The sequence below is a fragment of the Lampetra fluviatilis genome, chromosome 2, assembly GCF_964198595.1.
Source record: "Lampetra fluviatilis chromosome 2, kcLamFluv1.1, whole genome shotgun sequence".
NCBI lineage: Eukaryota > Metazoa > Chordata > Hyperoartia > Petromyzontiformes > Petromyzontidae > Lampetra > Lampetra fluviatilis.
Window position 1 is genome coordinate 35586217 of NC_136276.1, and position 21751 is coordinate 35607967.

At 47.1% G+C, this 21751-nt stretch overlaps 2 protein-coding genes across 2 annotated transcripts in view; one reads left to right on the forward strand and one right to left on the reverse strand.

Moving 5' to 3' along the window:
* SNTG2 (syntrophin gamma 2) overlaps positions 1-8322 on the reverse strand; it is a 102066-nt gene extending 93744 nt beyond the window's left edge. Inside the window, exon 1 of the mRNA XM_078875388.1 lies at positions 7468-8322. Within this exon, the coding sequence (XP_078731514.1) occupies positions 7468-7548 (81 nt within the window). The 5' untranslated portion in view covers positions 7549-8322. The remainder of the gene's footprint in view (positions 1-7467) is intronic.
* The window catches only part of DNMBP (dynamin binding protein), a 348547-nt gene that overhangs the window by 193673 nt on the left and 133123 nt on the right, over positions 1-21751 (forward strand). The window lies entirely within an intron of this gene.

Below are 21751 nucleotides of genomic sequence, written 5' to 3' on the forward strand. Positions count from 1 at the left end.
TTCTCGGAACCCACATGCAGCTCTTTAGAAATAACTTAAAGCTTTTGTCATCATTCTAATGTTCCGGCAATGAAAGAGAGAGAGAGATATTTTTTTCAAATTTTCTTTTGTCTGCCTTGTTTTATTGAAATAAATGTTACGGTGTTGCCAACATTTTTTTAAGTGTATTATTTTGTATTATTAAAGCTACGTGCCTTCTGTAACTTGACTTCAGCAGTCGTCTGCCTGGCGGTGCCAGCGGCTCTCCGAGCACACTCAGAGACTCACGGCCAGCCTCCTCCCCACACCCCGTCCTCAAGCCTCCAGGCCATCTTTGTTCCCAATATGAGGATTTATTTTATCTTGAGTAACGAGCGGGAACGAATGTTAATTAACGCAAACGCGCGGGCAGCCCGAATTCATTTTTTTTGCTTCTATCCTCCCGTATGCTTAAACTATCCCTCCGCTCCACGCTCGCAATGCCCGCTCTGCGATGCGTCATCTTAATGTGGCCCCGGCGGTGCGCACCGTTAAATATCTCCCGTGCCAACATGAGCCGTATAACATCCCCGCGTAAGGAACGAGAGCCTTGAGTGGCAGACGCTGCCCGCTCCCACTGCAGCGGTTCGTCGCTGACAACTAAATGAATAAATGTATGGCGACGCAATTAAAGGCAAATACACATTTCTCGTCAAGAGCAAGAGCACAGTGGCTGGGCCCAAGCCATGGAATGAGAGCGTCCGCATCACAAGATCGTGAGAGGCAGTGGCAGCTTGGCAACGCATCCGTCTCGCAGTGGATTGAGCATGACTGATGATGCAACTTTTATTATTCCAGCCTTTATTTCATTAACTTTGTTTCGATTTTTGGTCACATTCATAGGACACCGCCTATGGCTGCTCGCCAACGGACTTTTGTTCCAAGGCATTGATGCCCTCATTTCCCAGTGACGCAACGCTGAACTAAGGGCACTGGATGGAGCAGAGATGTGGGCCAAGCTGGCTATCAGCACACCTTAAACGCAGGGCGTCTGGCCAGCATGGAAGAGAAGGCCAAATACACTCTAGAATTGCTCTTTCTAGATCCTTCTGGTGCAGGCTCTTCTGCCAGCAGTTGCGTGAGCAAGCGTTTGCAGGGCTGCCAGTTCTCATATAACTAGACATCCTCACATTAAACTGGTGGATGTGGGGGGTTGAAGGGAAATTCACTTCTGATACGAGCACACTACTTCAGGACTGTGCTCAAATCCAGCTTCGCCGCATCGCCCGATATCAAGCGTCTTCCACCCGCCTATCGCGCTGACTTCTAAGGCGGTGCACTCATTAAGTCAGGCAGCTACAGAACTCCGCAAAGCCATGCTGACAAACTCTCTCAGAGCAATTCGTTGCACGAGTGCGTGTGGTGTGCACACCATCCTACGAGCCGCGGGCATTATTTATTTAACATTCATTAAACATACTTGTGCAGGCTAAGCTCGATCATTAACCTGTGTTCAGCAGGTTTATAAGGAGAGAATACGAATCCTCTTTTCATTAACTCGTAACTATGTCATTTAGGCAGAGTCAAAGTGATGTTCTGCTCAAACGAGCATTCATTCATCAGCGGTCATCGCCTGTTTTCAGCCCTTAGCCGGTGGTGAAAATTCCATATTCCCTACGGCAGGTACAAGTCCACCCATAGGACAACCACTGCTGACATCCACACAAAAAGTAGTACTCGTGTTATCGACCCCACAGGGATGATGAGCTGTCGACCTCCATCCAGGATTTGAACCCGCGACCGTCTGTGGATGAGGCGCTCGCTCTCACGGCAATGCGCAACGGGTTTTAATTATTTCTGAAAGACAAAAAAATCGCCACCAATGCGCCGCAGTGTGAGCGTAGTGCCCACCAGAACGTGACTACAGGCACAGCTGTTTGAACCCGCCCTGTAAGGGACTCGTGTTCATTGCTAATATTCTTGTTACGCGCAAATCGGGGTAGAGTGAGCACCGAGACGGATCGGCGGCCTCAAACAGGCCACACCGCCTGTGGCCAGCGGAGCGTCGCGGTCACGCAACGCCCTCGCATCAGGCGGCGAGCGTGAAGGCGCAGTCTCTCTCACTGCAGGGACATCGCTCTCACGGAAGCCGCAGCGACAGCGGCGATTGCAATCAACAGGAACGTGCGACCCGTGGAACCCGGTCAGGAGTTGAGCTCTCGTACGGAATGTGCAAAAGCGCAGGGGAAGGGGAGCTTCCCCATCAATTTATTTCACTAATTTTGTCAACTCGCGCACACACGCACGCACGAGGCATCACTGAAGACGTGAAGAAACGTGAGACGCGGCTTGGGCCACGACCTGTCGTCATGGCTTAGAGGGGACGATGGACGGCAGCGAAGAGCGTCGACGGAGTGGCAGCCAGGGAACGGAACGCGTCCGAAGTGGATTGTTACATCGCATGGATTCTTACCACATCTTGTGTCTCTCAAATCTAAACTGCTCTGTCCCACCCTGCCCTCTACGCTCCCAGACTCCCTTCGTGTTCCCCGTCACGGGAACCAACTCCCCCTGCAGCGCACACAGCGATCATCTTCGCGAACCTGCAGCTTCCGTTCCTCCCTCGCAACAACCCCCATCTCCTCTCCCCGAGCCCAGCATCACCTTGATACAGATACTCACCGCTCGTGTCCCCCAGCTACATCCAGGCCTACTCGAACCCCTATCACCACCCCTATCACGACCCCTACCCCTATCATCACCCCTATCACCACCCCTATCACCACCCCTATCATCACCCCTATCACCACCCCTATCACTACCCCTACCCCTATCACCACCCCTATCATCACCCCTATCACCACCCCTATCACCACCCCTATCACCACCCCTATCACCACCACTATCACCACCCCTATCACTACCCCTACTCCTTACACCCCTATCATCACCCCTATTACCACCCCTATCACTACCCCTATCACCACCCCTATCACCACACCTATCACCACCCCTATCACCACCCCTATCACTACCCATATCCCTATCACCACCCCTGTCACCACCCCTACCCCTATCACCACCCCTATCACCACCCCTATCACCACGCCTATCACCACCCCTATCACCACCCCGATCACTACCCCCTATCACCACCCCTATCACCACCCCTATCACTATCCCTACCCCTATCACCACCCCTATCACCACTCCTACCCCTATCAACACCCCTATCACCACCCCTATCACTATCCCTACCCCTATCACCACCCCTGTCACCACTCCTACCCCTATCAACACCCCTATCACCACCCCTATCACTATCCCTACCCCTATCACCACCCCTATCACCACTCCTACCCCTATCAACACCCCTATCACCACCCTGACCCCAACTCCTCGGTAACCATCCCCACCAGTCTTCCTAACTGTCACCATGACTACACCACCACTTGTCATAACAACCCCACTCTTAGTTTTAACCACTGTCATTTTCTGTACAATTATATAATAATCGTAAAGCACCTTGGACTAAGGTGCTATATAAATCTACGTAAGATTATATCACAACATGGGGGGGGGGGGGTCTTCGTCCAGCAGTAGATTAAACATGGCTGGTGATGATCACGAAGCAAAATCAGCACATGTATTAAATTGCAATTTTGTTGAGGAGTGAGTGTTACGTGCTTTGTTGGTTATTTACAAGATATGTATATTAGTTAAGAGCAAATGTGTTGGCCATAGAAGGATGGTGTTTCCCATTCCCAGCAGAACTCCATGTCAGGATGTATTAGTGGCCTGGCTTCAAAAATAATCCCGAGGATCAACAATTTATAATCACTCTCATCATCCCTTGTCCATCCACTGCTGGATAAAAGCCTCCCCACACCAATATCATCCCTCAGGGTCCCAGTGCTTCCGCCATGCGCCTCACCGCTCCGTGCGGACTCATCTCGTCTCACCGCTCTATGCGAACTCAGCTCGTCGCTGCGTCTTCCCTGTGCCCGTCCGCTCGGACGCGTCTCCTCCTTTGGCCGCCATTCCATCACCAGCCTCGTCCATCGGGCCCCAATCTCGCGACGTGCTCTCATCACGCCAATTTACGTTTATTAATTGCCAATTATGTCCCTCCCCGATTTGTGCTTGTTATTTGATCTACGTCTTCGCCTTTCTGTCTCTCGGTGTGATTCCAAGGTACGCAATCGAAGCTCCCCAATGTCATGCCCGATCAAGCAACAATAAGCTGTGCCTTCATTATTGCTTCAATAATACATTTACTCAATGCGCTGTGGACATCGTTAATTTGTTTCATCATCATCAGCCATGATCAATTCTCTGGCGGATCCACACCTCCCCAAGATATCTCACGGATTTGAAATGTTATCATCGGATGCCTTCCATTCCCTGGCTACCACTCCATCACTGTTGTTGACCATCGGCCATCATCCCTGGCCAGCCACTCACCGTTATTAACAGACGTGAGTTATGTCTTTATTAACAGACGTGAGTTATGTCTTTATTAAGAGACGTGATTTATGTCGTGAACCGAAATATGTACGCACGAACATTCTCTATTGCACGTGTGCCTCTTTCTTGCTGTCTGTTTAATAACAGTACGTGAACATCGTATTGACAGACTATTAAATTATAAAACAACAACAACAACATCACTCGTTGGAGCTGTGGTCATCCTCTCCCGTAATTCGCTGGGGAGGCCTCATGAGATCAGCAGCAGCTGAATGCGTTTGGACCACACACACAGACACCTGTTTTAAACCATACACACACACCTGTTTTAAACCCAGCGCATTCAAACCACACACACCTGTTTTAAACCACACACACACCTGTTTTAAACCACACACACACCTGTTTTAAACCACACACACACCTGTTTTAAACCACACACACACCTGTTTTAAACCACACACACACCTGTTTTAAACCACACACACACCTGTTTTAAACCACACACACACCTGTTTTAAACCACACACACACCTGTTTTAAACCACACACACACCTGTTTTAAACCACACACACACCTGTTTTAAACCACACACACACACACACATGTTTTAAACACAGCGCATTCAGAGCAGCGGCGATGATTGAAATAGCTTAGGCGAGCCGTGCAACGCAAAAATAGGGTCCCCTCCCCTTTCCTGAAGCGACAGAGCTATAAATACGAGTGTAGTTAGGACATGCCAAACAAGGCAGTCGATTGATGATTATTAATGGCACCGTACTGTGAATTGCAACGAGGGGCTGCCGTGAACGTGCCTTGTCGCGCACTGCTTCCTGACTCTAAGAGTCTCGTTTGCCTCCACGGTTGCTGCTGCTGCTGCTGCTGTTGTTGTTTTTCCCCACATCACATTTGTCGTGCAGGGTTGAAGCACGGGCTACTTCGCTCGATGTGCGATGCTCCGGACCCTCATGCGTCACCACGCGTTGCTGGACAGCTCAGACGGAGCTCCGATACGCAGTGGTAACAGCCTGCACACTGTGTTGCCTTTGCTGCATATCGACTGAGCGCAACGACACAGCGGAGGGATGGGCTGTCTCTCTCATGACCAAAGGCTCATTACCCGAAACGTCACCGGTTATATAATTGCTCCTCTCTGGAGCAATGCAATTTACGAATGTTGATTTTTTGTGTGTGTGTGTGTTATTTGTTCTTGTGTACCACTGCCAACAGAGGATATTTTATATATATATATAAATAGTCCATATATGATAGATGCACATTCTACAGTAAATACGAATGATCAATTACATCAACCTTACGTGAGGGCAATGCTGCATAGCCTCTGCGATTGACTTAGTACGATCTACACACGCGCCTCGAAGGCGAGCAAGTGGCTGCATTGCAATCCCCTCTTTCACTGCACTTCGCGAGTTTCCATGTTGGAATTCGCACGGAGGAAGAATCGTTTCGATATCAAGATGCGATGCCCCATGTCACCCGCGGCGGAGGGGGGGGGGGGTGTGGGGAGTCTTCCTTACAACAACAAAACTACCGAGGGCTCCACGAATGTCCACGTCATACATTTACATGACTGCCAGATACGCTCGCAGACACCGACGCATCGACTATCACCGTCACGCATATATTTATATAACCCGTCATTCGTCTGGCATCAGCAGTCCGCAAAGCGATGTTGCTCACTGCGCGTACGGGAGCCGTATCAAGCAGCAATACTTGTAACGCAGCAACGGCTGTGGACTTTGGATTAAAAGCAAATGCATTCGCCATTAACAAGGGCGCGTGCAATTATGTAATGGCCTGCTTTGTAGCGCCACTCCCGTCTGCCCCGGCGCTGTCTGTGCCAGAGGTGTGGACTCGAGTCATGTGACTTGGACTCGAGTCAGACTCGAGTCATGAATTTGATGACTTGCGACTCGACTTGGACTTGCATAACAATGACTTTGTCCCACCTCTGGTCTGTGCTGCATTTGGGGCATGAATGCTGCGGGTTTTGACCGATTTCTAAAACCTGTAACTGCACAGAGTTCCGTGGCTGCTACAGACACGGACCCAACGCCATCCCCCCCCCCCCCCCCCCCCCCCAGTGACACAGAAGCTTGGAACTCGTGGCCAATTAGTTTACAAAGTACTGTTTGTAATAAGCCATTTGTTTAGCGACTAACAGACGATGAATTTGCTAACAGCCTATTCATTTACAAACAAAACGGGCAATTGATGTCAGTCCATGAAAAGGCACGTATGATCACTGCGCAATGCATTTAAAGAGCAAAATATCTCCTTCAATAATACATTCGGTGTCATCGCAACTCTCCACTCACCGCCAGCCTCATTCTCCGTCGACACTTTGTGCTGGGCACCAAATGCACAGCGTGGAGCTTATGTTACCATTGCGTGTTGCTCCACTAACTATGTTATTATTTATGGGTTTTCTTTACCCAACTTATTTGGTCTCAATGGACTCTCACCTACTAAACTACCTGATTAACAAAGACAGGAAAAAAAGAGTTAATCTGTCAGCATAAAAATAAAATGTTTTCAGTCTAGCAGGCGATGAGGCTTGTCAGAACAAATATATTCATCAGCAGCATTTTGTTGAGGCAGGAAAACTCTGAACTGATTTCAACAATCTCATCATCAGAGTTCGACCTGCTAAACAAATACTGCTGTCTCGCCATATGTTAATGGGAACATGTCGACTTAAGCTCTGAGGCCCATTTAGCACAAAATGCGTAATCTGTCATGTTCATGAAATGCAATCCCATAGCTGAGTGCACCACCAGAAATTGCCATTTCGGTCGGTGCCCCGTAGTCAACTCCAAACACACAACACTCTTCTCATATAATCCCCATGCACCACGGAGCCGCATTTCTAGAATTTCAGCACTGGACAGTTCCCCACGAGGATTTGAATGGCAGCTCACAGCCAGAATAGCCTGGCCCAAGGCAGACAGGGACCGCGGTGGCAGGGGAGAGAGGGACAGAGTCTGGCAGGAGAGAGGTGACAAGGAGTGGGCACTCACCCAGGCAGGGACAGGCAGTGAGAGTGGCCGGTCCGCGTGCTGCTGCTGCTGCTGCTGCAGGCTCTTCGGGAGCGCACTCATGGCCCAGTGGAGCGAGCCGGGGAGGAGACACAGGCAGCCAGAGCCGGGCCGGCGCACGGTGGCACCACGGTGACGGTGTGGGGAGCGCGGCACGGCAGGTGTGGGTAGAGCCAGACGCTAATTATCACATCCTTGCATAGAGCGATTGCTAGATAACTCATCCGTGCAATTAATTACATCACCCCCCCCCCCCAATCACCACACCACACTGGCGACACCTACAATTATAATCACTTTTATTCAATTAATTGACTATTCTGATCCACACGTTGTGGTCTCTCCCTTCATTTGCTTTATTTAATATTTGTCGTCTGGTTGATGATTTCCAACAACAACAACAAAAAAAGCTCCCCAACAACAACAACAACGACGAAGAGACTTTAAGTGCGACAGACGAGCCGCTCTTTTCTCAGATACCTAAAATTCTGCCGCACTCCGCACTCACTCCCGAAAGTATTTTGGGTCAAGTCCATCGCCTCCGCGGGTGCCGATGAATGCACGGAGAAGGCTGAGCGCTCGGCTCGCAGCGGCAGCCACCGCAGTCATCTGTTACCGGGGCTCGGACCCCTACAGAGCAGAGCTCCAGCGCCGCGTGCGTCTCCCTCCACGCATTCACCCCGCCTCGCCGATGGACATGTCACCACTGGCTCCCGAGTGAAGGTGGTTGCTGAGAGAGGTGGAGACAGCCCAGGCGCGGAGCCGATCAGCCCTCGCTGCGCGCGCGCGTGTCTCTGCGTGCGTGCGCGTGTGCGCGGTGTTGCGCTGCTGTGAGCATCCGACACTACCTCCCCTCCCTCCCTGACTGCCTCCCCTACTCCCTCCATCCACCTCTCCCTCCCTCCTGCCCTCCCTCCCCCGCTGTTCTCAAAGCCAGCCAACTCGCCCCATCCTCCTCCTCCTCTCCCTGCTCCTCCCCCCCTTTGTCGAGCCCTACCCCCCACCATCACCACCCCCTGTAAGCCTCCCTTACTTCTCACTCCGTGTCCCTACCCTCCGTCTCGCCCCCACTTGCTCCTCCTCCCCCCTACTCAGCTTCTTTTTTTCCCCGACTTTCCAGGACGTCTGGCCATCTGCCCGGCAGCCCACGTGGACCCCTGCCCCGCTGGCGCGATTGATGGAAAGTAATTAATCACCTGCAGGAGCGAGCGAGCACAAGAATTCCTGATACTTTCCCATTAGGCCGTTTCCACGCTGTGGGAGGGTAACTGCCTGTTGCCAGCAGACGCTAACCCTACGCCTCGTGTGTATTGAACTCTAACCGTGGGCTAAATAAATCCAAATTGCGTTGCATTGTGACGCTCGGAAGGTCACACGTAGCAACGTTGTCCATGACATCACCTCTTGCGTCTTGCTGACATTAGAGTGGGAGGTAATGCACACAGTGCCTCTCAATGTGAAACGGATTTTGCCTAGGACATTGGAAATATAGTAATTCCCTTTTCATTACACTTCATGAAAAGTGTTAAGATGTTCTGTTTATTGTGTTTAATATTATGCCAATCCATTCATGCTGCTTGGGTACAGACAGAAAGATCGAGCCAACACTGGCAGCAGGCAATAACTGTCATCGTGATGATCAATGAACCAATACATCAATATTAAGATTTCTTCGCGTAATTTTATAGACTTGGAACGGTGCTGATATAATAATACTTGTCATCATTAATAATAATAACTAACATGGCCTGGCAGGAGCTGAACATCCTTACGAGTTCACGAGCCGCTATGGGACGCTTGCAATGTCGAATAGAAATATATCCGACTCGATTCGCGCGAGTTGTTCAATTTTGTCCGGCACTTCCATGCGCTCGACACGTAAATTGTCTTTTTGCATGAACGCCTCACAAAGGGCGGGGTGGAGTGTGTTAGATCCGGACTTTTATCACTACAAGTCCAGTAACATTCCAGTGCGTTCACCAAATTGATGAATATATTCAATTGTGTCGTATGGGAATACAAATTTAAGTGTCTTGTGCTTTGCTTCTCTTTGCCTGGGTGACGATTTTCAGCGATACAAGTCACGCACGTGATGTTTACACTTATATCTGCCGTGTTTTGAATCCATCAGTAAATAAAAGTTTATCATTTTATTTTCTCAAAATGTCACATTGCGTTACTTATTCTTTCGGTAAAATCACGTAGAAGGGAAATAATAAAATAATAAAGAGAAAACATTAAAACATTTTTTAATAAAATAATAAAAATAAAACATAATAAAATAAAATGTAATGTTTCCTTTTTATTATTTTATTAAAATAACATTTTGTTTTATTATGTTATTACGTGTTATTTTTTATTATTTCCTTTTCTACGTGACTTTAAAAATAATTTAAAAAAACATAATAAAGTAAAAAATTATTTTATTGTTTTATTTTTATTATTTTATTATTTCCCTTCTACGTGACTTTACCGAAAGAACCAAGAATATGAATCCCTGCAGTCACGAAAGCTTTAAATCGAAAAATGGTGTTACTTGTTCCACTCTTGCTGTGATATAGCAAGAACTCGTTTTGTGAAGCCAAAATAATTCAAACCAACATATCATATATGCATTAAAATGCAGCTCATAATTGTGCATTAAAAATACAACTGATAATTGTGCACAAGACTAAAGTGAGATGTCAGCATGTGTAATTTGCTTGCTTGTGAGTCGACACCTACGCTTGTTTGGCCTGACATTTAGCTCCAAAATAAATAACACTGTCGCAATGTTTACACGGTTTTTTTTTGCTTAAAATATATTTCATCATCTTAGCTGAACTGTAACCTTCCAGGAGCTAATGACTCCGCCAGGTCCTAACTAACATCCCACTAATGGTTCCAATTCGAATTTGTATTTATCTCAAGGTCAGTCAAAGTCAAGTCTATTTTGCCCCGCCTCTATATTAACAATAGAGTACCCCTTTTTATTAACTCGAAGCTTTTCTCCCCCTCCGCTTGCCTTCCCTCCCTCTTAAACAATCCCACACTCCAGCCCACAGTCCCTGCACCAGGCGAGAAGCTTTCTCCCTTTCACCTGCCCTGTGAGCACCGCGCTTCGGGCTTTTGCCCGCCGAATTCCTGTGCGTCGTCCCCTTTTTATTGCTCGCGCTTGATACCGGGGTCTTGTCAAAATAAAAAATAAAAAATTATCACGTATATTTAAAATCAAGACCTGTTATTTCCACCTCGCCCTCGTTCGTCTCCACCGTCGTCGCCAAACGTGTTCGCATCTCGAATCACACGAGCGGCGCACCAACGATGTCGATCTTTGTGAAGATGTTCGACACCGTGACTGCTGCCACTGCTGTCGCTTTTTCAGTCGACCCGGGAGCTCACGGAGACCGTCTTACAGACGCAAACTGTACTCCAGCATCTACGTGGCTCATCCTCGAATGCCTTGGAAATTCGTAGCCTCGCCCGAGGGAATTCGCCACCCTTTCCCACGCACATGTCCGCGCCACCCTAATCTAGCTTGAAGCCGCTGTTTTGTATAAATAGCATCAGCCCATAATTGTTTTCTAATGTCTTCATTACTTATGCTCTCCCATCCCGTTCTCTTTCCCACTGCTCCTGGTCTCGCGCTAAACACTCTCCCTAAACGCTGCTTCCCAAGTCCGTGATATCCTTGTGCATTTTTCACTCGCTCGGTATCGGCGCCTTTAGCCGCGCTGTTTCCAATTTTTCCTATTTGAGAAGTGTAATCTGTCCACCGACAACTTATTTCCGTATTTTTTTAACGAGGTTGTTAACGTTACCCTCACCCTGGCACGAGTGCCAACGTGTGAGTCTTCCTCACACAACAGGGGAGCAATCTCTACCTCCTTGATCTACACGCGCGACTCATATTTCATCTCCCCTCGTAATATTTTTAACGAGACGATCGATATCCCAATGGCCACCGAGGAGTAAACCCGGATAAAAATTTCGTTCAACTTGGGGGGGGGGGGGGGGGAATGCGACCACATTGACCCTGTCCCCCAGAGCTGCTTGGTGATGAATGTGTCCGATCCCCAAGCAAGTGCTGGCCACGTGCCCAAGTCACCCGAGCTCAGGCAGCTGGAATCGTAGGCACCCTGAGAATAGATATTACTTTCTCTGTATGGTCCGCAGCCGCTTTGTATTTCGGCTTCTCAGCCAGCGATGATCGCTGCCGGGACATTCCGCGGCTGGCTTTTCTCCGGGCGGGGATGAAGCACCGCGCTGCTCAAACGCTGCTAATTAACACGCAGCCGTGCGTTCCTACCAAGGCCTAACCGCAAAAGTTGCCAAAGGCAATTGTGAACTTTTGTGCTTAATGAGAAAATAAGGACCTTTGTTTTCTCTTTCTTTTAATGTGATTTAAAATATACTTTATATAACCTTTTAATTGCTTGTGACGGTCAAAGCTGCTAACTACGAAGCCCAGATTTAAAAAAAAAACATCTCCTCAACTTCATGGGTTTTCTCCGGGCTGTGCTTTTCGGCACCATGTCCGACATTTCACTTCCATGTGCTGGGGAGCTTTCACGGGAACTTCAAAAACACTGTGGCTCCAATGACGAGCAGCGAAACGTCGGACGTCGTTGCCAAGCAACGCGTAACGGTAGAACCCGAGGACACAACGGAGAGGTCCAAATGCCTCCTCTCGTTTTCACCCCTCAGACTTTTGTGCAGTCGTCACTGGCAGGCTGGAGAGGATCTGACGCACACACGAGCGTCTCCCCAGACCCAGTGTTATGGTCTTCTCGGTGTCCGCCTCAGGGCTTGGTACTCACGGCCCCAAAATTGCCGACTCAGCACCCTGGACACGGGCATCCCCAGAGAGTCAATATGACGCGGCCGCAGGCCTCACGCTGTAGAGTCACATTTGCGAGGCCGCGTTGATAAATATTCTTCCACGAGCCCCAGGGCACGGGCTCTCAAAAGAGATCTGACAAGTTCGTTTGTTGGGTTTTTTTATTTTGCTCCAAAAAAGAAGACAAGCAAGCAAAAGTTAGCGGGCGTGCAGTTACACCCGCAACACTTTGTTAAGCCCAATTGAGGCTGAAGCGATGTCTGTTAGCTGCGGCGCTTAAGCAGTGACATCGTGGGGATCGCGTGTGAAAGTCTCTTTCGTGGCCGCTCGCAGACTCAGGGCAAAAGCGTAAATGTGTGCGAGGCTGAACAACGCCGTTCTGCCCTCTCAAAAGGCCAACAATCGACCATGTCTCGAGTGACGACGTGCTTCTAATCGGGTCTCGTTGGATGGTTCGTTAAAGTGTGAACCCGGTCACCCGTTCCTTCTGCCGGTCGGCGGGAGCGATGGACACAAACGAAACGAAAAATGGAACAACAAAGTCTGTGAAGTGCGCAAAATAAGGGTGGACAGATGCATGCATGGAATTGCATCGAGATAGAGAAAGAGGAGCACGTGGATTAGAGAACATACACAGGTGAAATATATAATTATATATATGCATAAAATATATAATTCAAGCTGTTAAGATAAGTATATGGGCTTTGACAGGAGAGCTTATGGCTAGAAGGGATGATGACCGATGATCAAGAAGCGACAGAGTGGAAAGCCAAGGAATGGAACGTGTCTGAGAGGACGTTCACTGGAGAGATGGAGTGATGAAATGAGCTCGCGTGCAGGTGCGAGATTGATTGTTGCATCGCGGGACAGTGAGATATGGCAACAGCCTAGGGGATGCTTTTGTCCAGCAGTGGATTTATGATGGCCACTGATGAGCCATGCTGATGAATAGGATTGTTGCTGGGGTCGATTCAGGCACGTGAATAATAGGAAGAGTGGATCCTAGGAGGGTGAAGAAGAGGCTTTTACTCCATAGAAATATGTAAACACTGAATATATTGAGAGGTACTTGAGAGCACAGGCGCTTTGCGTGCGGTCATGCAAATTCAATTACAGATCCACACAGGACTCGAGAAAGCACAAGCCCACACTGAGGTTTAAACATAACACGCAGGACAGACAGCAGAGCATATGCTGGTGATTTGCAGCAGCAAGAACAACAACAATACCAACAACAAAGACAGTGAGGCTGGCTGGCTGGGCTTATCATCATCATCTCATCATGATCCCTAAACACTGGCCAAGAGATTTACTCTTATTCACCAACACACCTAGGATTTATAATGTTTTGTTCAATTCCAAGCTGTAGGATTGGGCTAAAAATATGAATTTTTATTTTAACACCAACTCTTTAGCGCAATTTGCATAGTAAGAGCACGTGATTTAAAGTGTCTCATAGAGAGCTGAAAAGATAATTACAGCACTGCATTTTAACTTGACAACGTAGCATTGTCGGCACTTTGTGGTAACAATTCCATTTGCAAGATGGATGTAATAGAATCGCACATAAACTTAAGGTTAAAAAATATTGAGTGCATTTAAAATTCACACATGCTGAAATTGCCTTAAATTATTAAGGCTCATGTTTTAATTCAATTGTATATTAATTCTGAGAAATGGCTCAATCATTGCCAAACGTTGGAGGATATTACGTGACATTAAACTAACCCTAAATTATTCAGGAGGCTTACGACCCAGAATCACAGCACGGGAAAATATTTAAGATTTCCTCAATTAATAATTTTTCAATGTATTTTCTCAAAATATCAATCAACGTCTTGCAGGACTCGGCGCTAAGTCTCAATGTAAGGCAGTTCACAGCGCCCCCTACTGAGACAATAGACATCCACAAAATAAAAAATCAGCAACCCTTATATTTCTTCGTTCGTGTTATATTTTCCATCAGAACCAGCAAATTACTAATTTTAGTTCCTATTATTTAAATAACCTCGGGCTAATGTAACACCCACCCAGCCACCCAGCCACCCACCCACCCAACCACCCAGCCACTCATCCCACCTACCCAAACACCCACCCAGCCAGCTACCCAGCCACCCACCCACCCAGCCACTCACCCAACCACCCAGCCACCCTGCCACCCACCCACCCAGCCAGCCAGCCACCCACCTACCCACCCAGCCACACACGCAGCCACCCACCCCCTTCACCCAGCCACCCACCCAGCCACCCACCCAGCCACTCACCCACGCACTCACCCAGCCACCCAACTACCTAGCCACCCATCCCACCCAACAGCCATCCACTCACCCAGCCACCAACCCACCGCACTTATTGATTTAGCGAATGCTGTTTCACATAAAATGAATATATTGCACTCCTTCCATGGATGGCAAGATGTGTAGCAGTAATCCTTCCCTACCCTCGTTTGTTGTCCTCTCCCCACACCTCCGATTAGCACAGTTGGCTACGTACGGTGCGAAAGAAGCTCAACATGCATATGTACACATTCCCAACCACCACATTTCCCTTTGAAAATTACTTCTGCACGGCTGCGTTGCCGCAGGTGCACAACCGGCCCGATCGGCAGATGTCCGTCTGCGACTGCAAGTTGTGCTCGCGAGGAGGGATGGGAGGAATATCAGACGGGCCTCACTCAGCCAGCGGTATCCTCACAAATCTCCAAAGCCCACGCCAACGAACCCCCACCGCCACAGCTAACCCGCAGCGCTCCCGCACTCTCTTATCTTACTAATCTCTCTTGCAGCTCCTCCTCCTCCTCCCCACCACCACAACCTCGCTCTCTTCCCAGCACCGTCACCCTCCCCCCTGCTGAGGGCAACGATTCGTGCCAGGTGTGAGAGATTCTGCTACAGCAGCTGGAGTCTAAATATTCATGAAATCTCAGGATCCCCGACCCGCAGATGTGACGGATGCGAATGCTACTGTACGTTGGATAAATAATTCCCTGCTGCGTCTCGGATCGTCCGTTTCCACCGGTCGACGGCAGGGTTTTGGCATCGTCGGCAATGCTCAATCCACTGCTGGATGAAGGCATCCTCCAAGCAGCCGCCACTTCTCACAATCTTGCGACGCATAAACTGATTGTGTCCTGTGTGAGGGTGCCTTCACCTGCCCTTGGTGCACACAATAATTGAGTGACACTTCACATTTTTTTAATCTTTTTTTTTCATTTGGGGGGGGGGGGGGCATCGGTTGGCATGCTGTGCTGTGAAGCCAACGCTCCGAGTTAAATTCCAAACCACAAGAGACATTATTGATGAAGTGTGATCGAACACTCCCACGGCCGACACGAAAACTAGATGGCCTTCATTTAGCAAGTTGTTTGATGACTGTAATCACTATTCTGTAGTTCATATTTCCATAAAGATCAACTCACTTAAAGTTCAGACGCAAATGAAAGCCTGTGGGCGTACACTAAACGTTCTTTTTTTATCAAACATTATTTTAATATTAAAGATGGAGCTGAAATAACTTGGAAGAATACTACCAGAGTTCTTATGCCAATTGTATTGTCACATAGGGGATACAAAACAATTATCTGGGGGTTTAGTTACACCACTATTCAAATTCAGTTCTCCAGGGATTATACCCGAGATAAATAATTGCAGTATGTTGGACAAAGCGCTTTCCTATTTAACGATCTGTTAGTCCAGAGCGCATCGTAACGCGAGCCAACGGTCTGGGGAGTGGCCGAGCTGAAGTGAGCGTGGCAGATCGTGTCATAATGGTGGCAATTCTCCACCAATGCAGTGGACGTGCACGTTAGTTAATTGAACATTCGTCAACCTTGATTAAGTCGTCGAACAACAATGCGTTATGTTCTCCACCATTTCACAAAAAAGTGCTCTCCGAACCCTCTGTTCAATAAGAGCTCACGACCGCCTCGCAGCGCCACTGCAGAGCGCTCTGACAATTGGACGCACACCTGGAATTATATACATGAGAATAATACGAGTGAGTTGTATGAATGAGAATTGTACGAGTGAGTTGCATGAATGATAATTATACGAGTGGGTTGTATGAATGAAGATTGTACGAGTGAGTTGTAAGAATGAGAATTATACGAGTGGGTTGTATGAATGAAGATTGTACGAGTGAGTTATATGAATGAAGATTGTACGAGTCAGTTGTATGAATGATAATTACATGAATGAGTACTCCAGTTATGAACCCACGAGTAGAGTTGTTTAGTTTGGTGGCGTCCGTCGCAAGTATCAACATTGTTGAAGGGGCGCCAGCCGAAGACGAGTGCAACGAAAAAGTGTGGTCTACCAATATGAAGAGTCTTGATGTCACCTCCGTTGTGTCTCAGATTCCAAGTGCTTCACTTCACGAAGCACCGAAATTAGCTCACTAAATAAAATCTCCTTAGCGGTTCGAAGAAATAGGAACTCTATTATTCGCATACACAAGGTTGTGTTTAATCCCAAAAAAATATATCATCTCATCAGAAAATGTACCTTCCGTACTCACTCAGATATCGATTGCGTTCAAATAATTGCTTTTAAATTGCAAACATTTTTCTCGTGGCATTCAGTTTATGCTCGCGGTATTTTAAAATAAATAGCAACCTGGTTTGGGGAATGGAACAGTGTCCTGGATAGTATGAGAAACAGAAATTAGATTTAAAGTAAACAAAATATTATTTCAAATAGCAAAGATGTTGTTTGTTTCTTAACTGTGATCCTTAAATATCTTATTGTTAGTGTCAATGTTCGGTTATAAACACTGAGACATCTGTGCTCCCAGTCGCCCGATTTATAAGTTGGCGAAGTTTTGCCCAATCCTAGCCAGCTGGCTAGACACACTTAATTCACACATAATTTAAGATAAATGTATTTGGAAGTGAAAAAAGACAAATGGTACAAATGGCACCGAAATATAAGAATGGATTTCATACGTGCACACAATCAGAGCGATTTAAGACAATAATTTATCCAACCTTTCCCAGAACAAGCAAGATCCACATGTTAAAAAGTTAGACGTTGACAAGATGTTATCAATCAGAGTAACAGTCTAATTGCCGACAGCCTAAAATCGGTTCTAGCTAAAGGGCTGGATTTCGCAGTCACCCCTAAATACATCCCAGTTGATGATATCATTGCCCAGGTTGACGTAGCCCTTGAGGGTTTGGGATACATTGCTGCAGACGTGGCAAGATCGGAAATCGCTGCAATACTCAAAAACGCTAAGACACATATTAGCAACATCTGTAAGGGTGAGCGCTTTGAGCTTTCTCAATGAAAAAAAAGAGATGACATCATCATCCTCTCAGCTGACCAGGGCAATGCCACAGTCATCATGAACAAAACCACATAAAATAACAAAATTCAGGACCTACTTAATGATGGTAGCTATACAAAAAATGAAAGAGATCCCACCAACAGCCTCGTTACGAAAACCAACAATATCATCACCAATTCGACATCTTTAATCGAACCAACCAAGCGGTTTTCTTTAAAACCCTCTGCTGCTAGATTACCAAGATTGTATGGCTTACCAAAAATGCATAAAGAGGGAACACCCCTTCGTCCTATCGTCTCCATCATTGACTCACCCACCTACCAACTGGCCAGATTTCTGTCTGAGACCTTACAACCATTCACTGGTAAGACCACCTCAGCTGTACTTAACTCAGCTGACTTGGTATCGTTAATTAAGAATATCTCACTTTCTCCAGGTTATTTGCTCGTTAGTTTCGATGTAGTCTCTTTGTTTACCAAAGTTCCTGTGCCTGACACCATAGCTATCATTGAAAACTTGGTCCAACAAAGACTGAATGCTGATGTACCGGCCCTGGTGAGACACTGCCTCACCAACACTTACTTCACCTGGAATGGAACTTTCTACAAACAAATTGAAGGTACGTCTATGGGTTCTCCCTTCTCTCCAGTTGTAGCCAATGTTTTCACGGAAAATTTTGAGACAGATTCCATCCAGGCATCCACTCTACGTCCGTCCTTGTGGAAGAGGTATGTAGATGACACGTTTGTCATCTGGCCACATGGCCGACCAGCTCTGAACCAATTCCTCAACCACATTAATTCCATACACCCAGCCATCAAATTCACCATGATGGTGGGAAAGGATGGCAAGCTACCATTCTTGGATGTTTTAATCGAAAGGAGACCAGATGGCTCAATGGGACACTATCTACAGGAAAGCTGCCCATACGGATGCATATCTAAAACCTGACTCCCACCACCATTCTTCCCAGAAGAATTCCCTCATCAAAACTCTACACCATAGAGCTCGATGTATTTCTGACTATCATCACCTAGCCAGTGAACTGGAACACGTACACCAAGCTCTCAAGGTGAATGGATATTCAGGCTACACAATCCGTAAAGATATCCCCCCAACCGTTGGGAAAGAACCATCTGAGGACCTAATCAAACCCATCACCTTACCATACATAGCAGGGGTCAACCAAAAAGATCTCCAAAATCATGAGCAAACACAAGATCCAGGTTCGATTTAACACAGTACGTAAAATTGGTGATCTGATCCCATCTGTGAAGGATGTGATCCCTGACATGAAATACCCCGGCGTCTACAAACTAAGCTGTGTCTGCGGCAGTAGTTACATTGGGAAAACTAAGCGACATGTCTCGGACCGTGTTCGGGAAACACGGTAGGACCAATACCTCAGCCATGGATGATCATTGTTTTAATGCGGTTGGCTCAAACGAAATTGATTTCTCTAAGACGAAGGTACTTTGAAAACTCACTGGCTATCAACAAAGATTCGTTCATGAAGCCATCCATATATACAGACACAATTTATATCGAGAAGATGGGTATAAACTGAACAATCATTGGAAGGACGTTATCAACCAGTTTAAGTCGTAACTGGCTGTGATGTTCCCATCCTACCACCTTCCGATGTTAGTTGTTATTTTCGGTTCTCTGATTTTACATTAACAGGTTAAATTTCTCACCCTAACACAGCCACCTCGCTCACCGAGCTCCAGGTTTTTGCTTTGCGATCTCCCATTAACATGCTAAACTCTCACATTAACAAACCACCTCAGGGCGCTGGCCGTGGAGGCCGCTCAACGATCTTACATTAACATGCAAATTTTTACTTGGCAGCCCTTTGATTGGTGGAAAACCCACCACCGTCACGGTCGCTGCCGACCACTTACATTAACATTGGCTGCAGACATTTTGGCTACGCCCATTTCAAACCTTTATAAACAGTTTGCCTTTAGAAGCTGACCCCCTCTTCCTGATAACGAAAGCTTGTGTTGCGATCGAAACGTCATAGTTTTTTTTTTGCCTATCTACGTGACAATACCGAAAGACCCAAAGTATAATAATTTATCATTTACGCTTTTGGTATAACAATCCATAAACGGAGTAAAACTCTTTGCTCTCGAAAACCACATATAATTCAGGTCACAGAACGAACTTTCCATTTCATAAATAATATCCTACATTTACGAGCACTGGTGTTACGAATGGAAACTTTTCCGCGGATCGTGTGACACACCGTGGGCTTTTGTGCACTTGTCAGATATTTATTTCCAAAAAACCCTGACGCGTAATTCCTCAGCCCTGCCATCGATGTCTACTCTAAGCAACGCTCCCTTCCTTGGGGGGTAATCTAGGAATGCACTTCATTACACATGCTGAATCGCAATCTCGTTTAGCTGTGCGGAAAAGACGACACTGGATAATGTTGCTCTGCAGAATTATGCTGTGGGATCCCCTGACCATCCTCAAGAGGAGCACAGAGCAGCCAGCTCAGCGTACCGAATGAAGGGAGAGAGAAGCGAGCTCTTCACGTGAAATTTTGACCCTCGAGGGTACAAATTCTCATCCCGGGGAAGGAGGGCCCGTGTGCAAAGCAGCCTCTGCAACTTATGGTGTGGGCTGGGGCACAAAATGGCGGCAGCGCATCCGAGACTTCTAACCGAGAGCTCTCGACATTACAGAGATGACGGCAGTTTGCCTCGTGGTTTATCTGGAGTAAACGTTTCTAATGCTAGAATATTTGAGTCTTGCTTTGGTCTCTCAGCAGGCCTAGCGTTCCACAAGATAGTCATCTATAATTCACCATCGAGGACTGGGCCAGCCCAGCTTTTATCCATAATTAAATCATTGGTCAATCCATGCAGCGATGTTTGGTTTACATTTGCTTATCATTGACGCGCGGTTGCATTCGCACCGCCGTAGAACCTTCGCACAACGAATATGCACAAATGTGGCGTTTAGAAAAAGATAACAATTCATTATCAATGATGAGAAATCGTTCGTAGTCTGAAAAATTTAATAATTGACAAAACGTATAAATGCTGTAGTAAGCCGAGCGGCTAATACTGTAGCGAACATCCAAATAATGCACGTTGTAAGTAAGTACATTTTAATAATGACACTTAAGCGTTAAGTTGACGGTCGTGTTTTATACGGCGAGCCAGCAAGGACGTCACTTAGTTTATTAAGCGAGTGTTGACCTCAACATGAGCGTAATGCTACATTTTTATGAATTGGCAGAAAACCAGAGGGTGTGTCCAAGTGAATTGATGACATCACCACAATATGCCACTTGACTCTCCATTCGTCTTCGTGGCTGACAGAATGGCTCTGAGCATCGGGGGCTCGTTGTCAGTGACAGCTTCCTCTAATGTAGAAGAAATGGCGACCGACTTAGGAAGGAAAACGACACGCTTATGACAGAGCTTGGTTGACGAAAATTGTACCCGCGCACAAAGTGATCCTCAGAGGTGATTGGACGACAACCACTTTTTTTTAATGAGCGCTCTATTGGAGCATGCTTCGGTACTCAAATAAATCGCCTTCGATTCTGTAAAGGCACAGCCCTGCAATCCCTTGCCCAGGCCACTGCTGGCGGAAGGGCCTTCGCGAGAGGAGGCTCTGGAGAGGCCCTCCAGAAATTGTCTTCGCCTACTCTTCTACGTTGGCCAGACGTCTGGGAAGATTGGGCGTCGACACACTTTTTACCCCACCACAACTCAGCCTGCTTATCAACCCACTGTGATGGACCAATCCATGATTTTTGGGTGAACTTAGCCGTTTCAACTGCCACGACCCCCGTGATTGCAAGTCGAGTGTGGCCAGGTCGCTCTTGAAAAATAAGTTAATACCTCAGTGGACTTTGCCTGGTAGGATGGGGATGGTTTAGTTTTATTTGCATGTGTTTTGGGTGATTTGTTTACATTTTTTTGTACTTTGCACTCCTCTCTCGTTTTAGTATTTTTGTTATTTTTGCTGTAAATGTCTTGCCCGCCCCCACATAACGGTGGCCGCCTTCCATTCTGTAGGAATAAAAAGCACAATAAACGTTTAATTTCAGCAGGTAAGGCCCACTGAGCTATATATTTCTTTTTCAGAAGCGACCTGGCGATCACAAATGATAGCTCAACAAAGTGGAAATTTATA